The 9,811-nt window shown below is 42.6% G+C and overlaps 4 protein-coding genes across 5 annotated transcripts; 2 read left to right on the forward strand and 2 right to left on the reverse strand.

Annotated features, from left to right (window-relative positions):
• The first annotated feature begins 49 nt into the window (after positions 1 to 49).
• On the forward strand, positions 50 to 2,400 carry Arp5 (Actin-related protein 5). The gene has a single exon (XM_018000777.2). It carries the CDS (start codon positions 380 to 382, stop codon positions 2,351 to 2,353), a length of 1,974 nt encoding a protein of 657 aa, XP_017856266.1. The 5' UTR covers positions 50 to 379; the 3' UTR covers positions 2,354 to 2,400.
• On the reverse strand, positions 2,330 to 3,247 carry LOC108609088 (proteasome assembly chaperone 2). Its single transcript, XM_018000778.2, has one exon. The coding sequence runs from the start codon at positions 3,172 to 3,174 to the stop codon at positions 2,395 to 2,397; it is 780 nt and encodes a 259-aa protein (XP_017856267.1). The 5' UTR covers positions 3,175 to 3,247; the 3' UTR covers positions 2,330 to 2,394.
• A 9-nt stretch (positions 3,248 to 3,256) lies between these two features.
• MED17 (mediator complex subunit 17) lies at positions 3,257 to 5,603 on the forward strand. Its single transcript, XM_018000725.2, has 4 exons — positions 3,257 to 3,441; positions 3,501 to 4,239; positions 4,295 to 5,326; positions 5,380 to 5,603. Exons 1-4 carry the CDS (start codon positions 3,353 to 3,355, stop codon positions 5,461 to 5,463), a joined length of 1,944 nt encoding a protein of 647 aa, XP_017856214.1. The 5' UTR covers positions 3,257 to 3,352; the 3' UTR covers positions 5,464 to 5,603.
• LOC108609045 (uncharacterized) lies at positions 4,538 to 8,477 on the reverse strand. 2 transcript variants are annotated; one of them, XM_089462510.1, is made up of 3 exons: positions 6,295 to 8,477; positions 5,780 to 6,200; positions 4,538 to 5,726 (listed from the first exon to the last, which is right to left on the reverse strand). In XM_089462510.1, the coding sequence occupies exons 2-3, from the start codon at positions 5,846 to 5,848 to the stop codon at positions 5,577 to 5,579; spliced, it is 219 nt and encodes a 72-aa protein (XP_089318636.1). In that variant the 5' UTR covers positions 5,849 to 6,200; positions 6,295 to 8,477; the 3' UTR covers positions 4,538 to 5,576. The 2 variants fall into 2 exon arrangements, with proteins under 2 accessions (XP_089318636.1, XP_089318635.1); XM_089462509.1 differs by having other exon boundaries at positions 5,780 to 8,477.
• Between the last annotated feature and the right edge of the window lie 1,334 nt (positions 8,478 to 9,811).

The following is a 9,811-nucleotide window of genomic DNA, read 5'->3' on the forward strand; positions in this document are numbered from 1 at the left end:
ACTTTCCCAAATGTAAAACTTAGATATATAATTGTCAAAAGTGTGAAAGTACTTTTATTCTAATGTGGCAGTATCCTCAATGTAATATTTGCAATGGGCCTAGTTTCTCAGAGATTTTAATGGATATATTTTTAAAAGAATTAAAGACTTCGCAAAGATTGTTAGAGATATTTGCTTAAGATTATTCAAAGCTCTCGCATTCATTCCCTTTTTGGCCACTAGGGATTTATGTCAACGGTTTTGTTTCAGAGTTGCCACATGGTTTTGCAGTGCTATAAAACGTCAAGACAATATTGTTTAGAGCACTTACAGTCCGCATGGAATGTAAACAAAGTCGCTGTAAACAGAAATCGCATATTAATAAAGAGAATGAATTAAGATGGCCGTCTCCAAGCGCTCGTTGATTATCGACAACGGATCGTATGAATGCCGGGTAGGATGGAACAATAGCAAGAAACCTGATCTGCGATTTCGCAATGTGCTGACCAAGCCACGAAAGGATCGCAAAAAGGATTGCAACCAGATGCCTGACTCCTCTGCAGCTCCGGCAACCCCTGTAGACGAACTGAAAGCAAACGCCGAGATCCAAATTGGGAATGATATAACCAACATTGAAGCAGTGCGAGCCCATCTCAAATCGCCATTCGAGCGCAATGTGATCACTAATTGGAATCATCAAGAGCACATCCTTGACTACATCTTCAGCAAAATGGGCTTTGATGGTGAGACTAGCATCGACTATCCCATTGTCTTAACCGAAGCGCTGGCCAATCCCAATCCGAGTCGCCGCCAAATGAGCGAGCTGCTCTTCGAGTGCTACAGCGTGCCGGCGGTCTCATATGGCATCGATGCACTCTACAGCTGGCATCACCACCAACAGCAACATAAGAAAGTTGTGGATGCACTTATTATATCCTTTGGATATAGCACGACGCACGTGATTCCCGTGCTGGGAGGCAAGATGCAGCTGCAGCACGTTCGTCGCCTTAACGTAGGCGGATTCCACATAAATAATTATTTGTTTCGGCTGATGCAAATGAAGTACCCAGTGCACCTGAATGCCATCTCGAGTCGCATCGAGAAACTCGTCCACGAGCACTGCCACATTGCGCAGGACTACAAAGAGGAGCTGATGAAGTGGGCGCAATTAGATTACTATGAGGCGCACGTTATGAAGATTCAATTGCCCTACAACCAAGTCACGGCGACCAATGCACTGCTCACAGCAGAGCAGAAGCAGGAGAAGCGCCGCGAGCTAGCGCTGCGACTGCTGGACATTAAGAATCGTCGGGAGCGTGAGAAGCTGCAGGAGGATGAGGATTACCTGCAGGTGCTACGCAAGCTAAGGCAGCTCTACGAGCAACAGAAACTGCAGAAATTTGAACGGGCACTGCAGCAGCAGCAAATCGCCAATCTGGAGGAGCTGGACAAGCTGTTGGGCACGATAACAGCGCGTATTAAACGTGTCAAGGAGCGAGCCACTGCCCAACCGAAGCCAAGTAAGCAGCAAGATAAGCTGGACAAGCTGCCAAAGCCGCCAGAGGGTGTGCCGCAAGCGCAGTGGCTGGCGGATCTGCGGGAAAAGCGAGATCAGTTGCAGCAACGTAAGCAGGCACGCCAGCAGCAGCGACAGGAGCAGGCCAAGCGGCACACGCATGCTGCGCAGGAACGCATGAGGATTATCTCGACGCTGGCTCGCAGCGAGAAACGGCGCAAGGCAAACGGCGGGGATGAGGAGGACGATGGCTTCGGCATGAATGACAACGACTGGGATGTGTACAAGCGAATCAATCGCTACAACGACGACAGCGACTCGGATGCAGAGAATGAACAGATGCTCGAGTACGAGAAGATCTTGCAGCATTACGACGCCAACTTCGACGATGGCAGCAACAATGCGGCCATGCAGGCCCTGATTGCAGCCGAGAACTATCAGCTCCATTTCGGAGTTGAAGCTATCCGGGTGCCAGAGATTCTCTTTCAGCCGAGCATGATTGGGTGCACGGAGGCTGGCCTCGCCGAGCTGATTGCGTTTGTGCTAAAGCTCTTCACGAGCGAGGAGCAGCAGCGCCTGGTTGATCACGTCTACCTAACGGGCAGCTGCGCCCAGTTTCGTGGACTAAAGGAACGATTGGCTAAGGAATTACTCGAGCTGCGTCCCTTTCAGTCCAGCTTTGCCATCTATGAGTCTAATGAGCCCATGTTAGGCGCCTGGTTGGGCGCCTGCCTCCAGGCGAACGGCAAGAGATTCAGTGAGACTTTGATCACTCGACAACTTTACCAGGAGCACGGCGGCGAGTACCTTAAGGAGCACAGTGCGAGCAATCTCTTCTATCCTACACCAAAAGATTAAATTTTATTATTTAAGACGTCCAAGTAAATGACATTTAATAACTAAAATAGTAGCTCAGTTACTTCGTTTCCGAACAATAAATTCCAGGACTTGGGCACAGTTAGCTTAAAGCTGCCGTCGCCGCCATCACGCAGCTGCAGAAAGTCCTCACAAAGCTCATTCAGTTCGCGAACAATCAGTGACGCGTCAGTGGAGTTGTCGCCTTCCAGAAGATAGCGGAAGAGCAGCATGACTGGCACCTGTTTCTCCTCAAATGCCCGGAATAACTGCAGGCCATTGCCACCGCCAAAGACGTGCTCGCCGGTGTGTTCCTTCCACTTCACCAGCGATGTGCTTCCCTCCAGCTGTGCGGTGTGGGCGGCCTTAAAGTTGTCACTGGCACGGTAGGCCCACGGCGACTCATCAATAAAGCGTCGCTCGAAGCCAAAGCTTCCGCTCAATATCACAACCCGACGCGCTGCTTGAAGCATTTCCACTAAATTGGTTTGGAAATTTTTTGTGTGTCGCGCAATGAGCGGTGTGCGAAATTGTATGACCAGTAGCTTATCTTCGGCAGATTCATACAGCTCACAGGATGACACCAGCTCATTTGGTTCATGCTGGTATGCGGATGGCCCATAGACCGGAATCAAAGCTGAATGAGACAGGTTTCCTATGCGCTTTAACTTTTTCGATGCGATCAACAGGTCGCAGGCTAATTGGGCTGCGTTGCCCACACAGATGCTGGGTATGATCACGGTGTAATTGGCCACGTCTAACGATTTGGCTTTGTTTTTAAGATACAGCATATTTCTGAAGTGGATTTGTTCCGTTTGATCCATAATATTGAAATTCAACTAAAATATGAAAGTAATGTTGCTGTGTTGTGAAACGACAGAATATGCCGTCAAATATCGATAGGTTTCTTGACTATCGCCATCAGAGCAGCCCTGACTCTTTGCTATTTGTGTTTCTTTTTTGTGCAAATGCCCGGCTCTTGAAGATTTAGCGGATGAAAACATGTCCAACTCGGTTAATATATCCGTAGAGACGACGTGCGAGAACCAAATACGTGAGATCACTTACGATGGCGTTGAGATGTACCAAGCGTGAGCTACTGAAAGAAACAAAATCGCATATATTTTTTTCTCAACAAGTTGCTTCATAGGCCGCCGACGCTTTCAGAGAGTCTTGCAAAGTGCGCGGCACGCATAGACTTCAGCAAAACGTCGTTGGATGATCTAAAGAAAGAGGAGAAGTCAGCTGCTGCAGCAACAGACGATGATAAGGATGCCAATCAATTTCAGGAAAGCCTTTGGCCCTGGGATTCAGTGCGCAATAAGCTGAAGGATGCGTATACTGAAATCTGTGTGCTATCCGATGTAATATCAATTGCCAAGGATAAGCGTTACCTAGTACTGGATCCACTGCTGGAGAATGGTGATGATACAAAGCCCATTGTGCAAGTGTACAGTCGAAAAAAGGCCCTTTCGCAGGCTGCTCAGGTGCTGTTGAGCGGGGCCGAGCGGCTACGCAATGCCCACAGTGAGCAGCGTAGTCGGAACGTATCCGACTTTCACATTGAGCTACTGCGTCTGCGACAAAACTGGCGCTTGAAGAAGGTCTCCAATGGTGCGATCATTGGCGATCTAAGCTATCGCACAGCGGGCTCCAAATTCGGCATGAGCGGTACTTTTGAAGTGACCAAAGCGGAGGAAGTTCTGGACGACGAGGGTGCCGGTAGCAATACAAATTCTTCCTCCGGCACAAGCAGTACCACCACCAACAATGGAATGCAGCTCAAGGCAAGCTCGGCGTTGCGCGTAATTGTGCCTGCCGAGCTGCAAGGCGTGGCATACATTAAGGTCATCACACAAAAGGATCAGGAAGATCTTTGCACGGCACAGGTAGGTAGTACTTACTTTTGTCCAATTTAATACTTACCCCGTACATATATCCCAGGTAAACCTAATGGGCCATGGACCCAATATAACTGCCCAGGTGGGAGTTTGGCAAAAAACACTGGAGTTTGCACAGAATGTGCTGTTTTGCAAGGAACTGTTTGCCCAGCTGGCGCGCGAGGCCATTCAGCTGCAGGCGCCCATACCCCATGTAGTCATTGGCAATCAGATTCGAGCTACATTGCTGCCCAATATCCAATTAATCATCTCACTATGCCACTCGACTAGCTTCGACTCGAACCAGCCGGCGCCAATTAACGATCACGATCATGTGTTGGAGCACTCGCTGCATCAGCTCTTGCGGGAGGTGCACTTTAAGAACTCGCATCATCCATTTCCACATCCGGCCAGCGCACCGTTGGGACCCAGCAAGAAGCGTATGATTGCGGGGCCAACAGCAGCGGATCGGGAATCACTATTGGAAATGACCAAGACGCAGACAATATTAGAGCAAATTATTGCACAGGCGCAGCACATCTTCATGCGCAAGCGCACTCAATATGTGCTGGATACGCTGGCGCGCGACGTGAAGGATCCGCAAATCGTGTCGCATTGGAATGCTATGAACAGCCCGACAATGTCCTGCGTCAAGATCAACATTGTAACACATGGCTACGATGCTATCGGCCGCACTTCGCTGGTCATACACGTGAAGGAGCGATCGCTGAAGTGCATCTGCCGCGATGGGCGCGTCATGAAACTGTCGTATGAGCCACAAGAGCTGCGAGATCTCATACTCTGCCAGATCAATTCCCATCAGATCAGCTGCCTGGTGAGCTTGGCCCGCTACATGGCCTGGACAGTGCTCTCAAATAGCAATCACTTGGGCATTGGCAAAGTGGAACCGCTTGGCAATGCGAGTTCTTGTTTGCTGGGCTCGCCCAACAGCGATCGCATGATTGCCGTTCAGATACGCTGCGATCCGCAAATCGATGTCAAGGTCTACATAGCGCGCAGTCCCCGCCAAGACTTCTTTCCCAGTCCCCTGGTGCCGGAGAAGTTCTGGGAGAATCTGGGTGGCAATTTCAAAGAAGTAAGTGAGTGATTTACTGAATTTATGAATGTACTAACAGCGTCCCATTACAGGTGCGTTTTGATAAAATCGAAGGAAAGAGTTTTCTGAATAAAATGGAATTCCTGATGGCATCGCTGACCAGCAACACCACATGAAAAGGCGCAGATATTAGTTATCTTATATATTATTTATAATTACTAAAGAAGTTATTTAAGTAAGCTACAGTATGTACAAGTAGTCCAGGCTACTCTCGATTAAAGAACACAGCTCAGCGCTGTATGTTATAAACCGCAAAGCTGTTGAGTGGTTGCGTCTGCTGCTGTTGCTGCTGCAGCTGCAGCTGTGGCTGCGGCTGCGACTGCGGCTGCAGCATGCTAAATGTGTCCTCTAGGCTAATAACATTGGCGCGATTTGTGCTCTGTAAAATGAATGTATCAGATCTGTAATTCGTCTAAAGGAACATCAACTCACCCATCGCTCGAGATCGCAAAAGCTAATGTCGTATTGCTGACTAGTCGCAGTGGGAACTGGGCCCAACATCGATGCCGGCCTTGCCACACGCAAGTACAAGCCACGGTTCGTGGAGAAGAGCACCGGGACACGTCTGGCTGGCGCTGAGCCGGCAATGAAGCCGGCGCCTGTCACTTGTCGATAGGTTAGGCAATTGGGCAGCGCTGTCGTGGACTGGGCATCTGAGTGGACGTCTGGAGCGGCAGCGGCAGCCACGTTGCGGGCACATCCCAGGCAACTGTAAAAACAGGACGCCACTTTGGCGCATTGACTTCGTCCCAATGGCTAGCAGACGATATGCGCTCAATTGTATGCCTACTCGATATAACAATGCATATTTATTGATTTTACTGGCACGCAGCCGACATTATCAGCACCAAGTCTGCAAGGACAGTGGTTAACCAACGCAATTAACTCCCTAGCAGATTTGTGTGGGCCAGCTAGCACTCGCTCGGTTGCCACGGCGATCGACTCACACTCAAATTAAAATGTTCACACCAGAGCTGGCGACTGAGCTATGAACCAGTTCAAGATTTCATGGGGAAGCAGTGAGGACTAACGGTATTACGTGGCTCATATATCACTCACTGTTTGCTAGTAGATAGGCAATTAAAAATGTTATATGTACAATTACAACATAACAAGTTCTGCATAACTGAATGATTAGCAGTAAATGGATTATCTATCGTTCATTAGCGACTGAGAACATCCATAGCTCCGTTTTGCCTGAGTCAATCATTAAAATATTATTAATTGCAACGAACCATTAAATTTAACTAGTTCTGAACATTGCGACGCAACTCTACTCCATATACATATATGTAAATACCTAATCGGCTTGTGCGTGTCCACGATAATTTCGTCTCCCCCATATAAATTTAACGCGCTTTCTATACAATATTATGAATCCAAACAGCGCAACAATTAAGAGATCATACTGATGAGATATTACCAATCCCTGCCGCTTAATCTGTTCCACATTTTCTTTAAGTGACACTGCACTATGGGGAATTTTGCCGTTTTTCGGGTATTTAGTCATTTTTGCGAAGTATGAAAATTTATAATTTTTTTATGTTAACATCTTAATAAAACTCCAAACTTTAAGGTACTGTACCCAAAATGTTGAATAACAGTCCACTGTTAAGCCTAACAGCTGTTAAAGTCAGCTGTTATCTTCGAAAAGCATTTGCCTTCAGCCTACAATTTGTGGTAGCCGATTTTCAAATCATCGTTTTTCAATGACCAGACATTATTTTTGAGAAATTTTGAAAGGATATGAATTTTTAGGGCTTCTACTATGCGTTGGCTTAAAAACCAATTGATGTTTGAACTTATTTTAATCATTTATTGTATAATTAGCAAATGTTGTCAAATTTAATTTCTTGTAAATAAAATTAAACTTTGCAAAGACATATAAAACAGCCACAAGGGCGCATAAATATAATTCCAATTGCATGTTATAGAGTGATCAATTGGGATCTTAGTGCCTTTGTCTCAATGTGCACTTTTGCGCACAACCGGCGCAAATCAATTTTAAGCAGGTGACTATGAGCTGACCTGTGTGATATTTGGCTCAATGAAAAAGGCAACTATAACCAAGAAATAGTAATTTAGATTTTTTTAAGGCGAAACTAAATAAGACTAATATTGATTCAACTTATTAATGATATTAAAAAAGCAAAAGCCGCTTTTTTGCCAAAATATAAATGCCAAATGGAAGAAATGCAGCAGGAACAAAAACTAGCTGAGAACTATGAATGACTGCCTATGACAGCAAATGTTTATAAAATAATTGTTCATTTGAGGCAAATTATGGAAAATACTGTTCATCCTGTAGGCATTTTTGGCAAGGCAGCTTTTAATTTGCACAACCAGGTCTATAATTTCATCACGCATAGAAGGATAGCAGAATCCATAATTTCGCTGATGGTTGATAGAGCAATGGATACATCTGATCAGATTATTTCTTCAGCAAATCTTAAGAAACGAGTTTGAAAGTATATAGGTCGCTGTCTAATGAAGTTGTACGTCTTGTATTATGTAAAGTTGAAGGCACAATTAAATCAGTTGAACAACCCGAATTTTTTCAGCGGATCAATATTTCTGGCTGATCTGGAACTCGAAACTGAAGAAAACTAATTTCGATTTTATGAAAGTTCGACTGTATTCAATTAAAATTATTATTTTAAAGTATAAACAAGCAAAATTCTTTAAAAAAAATTTTTGTTAATACAAAATTTTAATTAATTTTTTTTAGGTGGGCGGTGACACGCCCATTTTTCTAAAATATATTTCTGATGGTATACATATTAATAATACAAAAACCGGATCAAAAAATCTGGCTTAGTTTTCAAGTTATTAATTAATACCCGATAATTTGGATTTTTCCCCATAGTGCACTGTAGGGATTAAGGTACGCACATATGTACGTGTTAGTAATATTCCAATACTGAAACATATTTTATATATCAAATAATTGAATTATGAAATAATATCAAATTAAATGGATGGCTAAAAAGTGTAAAATGTATAAAGTCTAAAATATAAAGAATAAGTAAAATTAAAACACAATTTAATTGTTTGTATCCTCTAAATAATCAGACTGAATAAAATGTATATAAATATGAATAAATATTAATCCATATTGGAAAAGCAAAAAAAAAACCATAATAATAATAATAATAATAATTTTTTATTTTTTTAGTTATAAACATTTGGTTTACTCAGGAATTAAAATTGTATTTTATTAAATCTCAAAGCATTATAAATGTAAGTTTTTAAATGTTAAAGAAACTATCTTTAAATATCTTGAATTTTTTATTTCTTTAAATAAAAAATATATATATATCAATTGAAATATTAAAATAAAACTTTATACAGATGATAAATAGCCCATCTTATTTTTTGTATTATTATTATTATTATTTAATGATCTTATTTAAAATGATTTTATGCAATCAGAATTTTCTAAGAGAGAGATTTTCCGTATATTTAAAAGAATTTGATTTATGTAGATTATACATTTTAAAATTATATTTATAACATTGAGATTTTTAAAATAATTCACCAATTGAAAATAAAAATACCTAAAATATACATAGCGACTGCGCTTAGACTGAAAAATATTATTGCATTAACTTCAATTTTCATAGATAGCTTCGATGTCAATGCATAAAACTTTCTTAAGGATATAGGGGCAATAGTATAGAATATATGTATATCCAACACAAATATCTACTTTATACAAGTGAGAAATCTCTAGTCGAGTTTGTTCGACTACGAGATCCCCTGAACCCTTTGAGCAACTGATATTTCAATAATTATTCGCATATGCACACATACACGCACACACCCAGACAAACGTACGCACGCATAAACACGCATTGATTGCAGTGTTGGCTTACTATAGGAACATAATTGCTTAATAACTTATTACTTATTCTTCTGGATGGCTATCTTCATGAAACTTTCAGATTATGAATATAACATAGATTTGCATGTATTTGCCAGAGCACAAGTCCCTAGTATTTGAAAGTGATGGTGAGGGGGTGAATTAGAGGTGGGGTAAATTTTGACAAAAACCGAAATTGTATAAAATGCATATAAGTACACATAACAAATTTGGAGACTCTAGCATTAAATATGTAGCAGATATAAATTTATTACTGGTTTTCGATGTTTTTAATCGATAACAAAATAAAATGCAAGTTATCGATATTTAAAGCAAAACTCGATAAGCGCATGCTATACACGGACCTAGGAAAAAATTTTAAGTCTTTAACTCTTATACATATCTTCTGAGATCGACGCGTTCAGACATACGGACCGACGGACAGAGCTAAATCGACTCAGCTCGTCACCCTGATCAAGAATAGAAAAATAGAAAAATAAAATGTGTTCAGGGTATAAAAAGTGGTAACAAGTAAGAAAGCTCGACTACGAAATCCGATGAACCCTTCGAAGAATGGGTATTTCAATAATTCTTCGCATCTT

This window comes from Drosophila arizonae, chromosome 2 (assembly GCF_054131065.1).
Source record: "Drosophila arizonae isolate 15081-1271.41 chromosome 2, UAZ_ARI_1.0, whole genome shotgun sequence".
Lineage (NCBI taxonomy): Eukaryota > Metazoa > Arthropoda > Insecta > Diptera > Drosophilidae > Drosophila > Drosophila arizonae.

Excerpts from the sequence above, each read along its gene's own strand:
- LOC108609088 (XM_018000778.2), bottom strand. The coding sequence starts at position 3,174 with ATGGATCAAACGGAACAAATCCACTTCAGAAATATGCTGTATCTTAAA.
- MED17 (XM_018000725.2), top strand. The coding sequence starts at position 3,353 with ATGTCCAACTCGGTTAATATATCCGTAGAGACGACGTGCGAGAACCAA. Across the intron at positions 3,442-3,500 it reads GGCGTTGAGATGTACCAAGC|GCCGCCGACGCTTTCAGAGA; the intron begins GTGAGCTACTGA and ends GTTGCTTCATAG. Across the intron at positions 4,240-4,294 it reads AAGATCTTTGCACGGCACAG|GTAAACCTAATGGGCCATGG; the intron begins GTAGGTAGTACT and ends CATATATCCCAG.
- Arp5 (XM_018000777.2), top strand. The coding sequence starts at position 380 with ATGGCCGTCTCCAAGCGCTCGTTGATTATCGACAACGGATCGTATGAA.
- LOC108609045 (XM_089462510.1), bottom strand. The coding sequence starts at position 5,848 with ATGTTGGGCCCAGTTCCCACTGCGACTAGTCAGCAATACGACATTAGC. Across the intron at positions 5,727-5,779 it reads TTTGCGATCTCGAGCGATGG|AGCACAAATCGCGCCAATGT; the intron begins GTGAGTTGATGT and ends TTCATTTTACAG.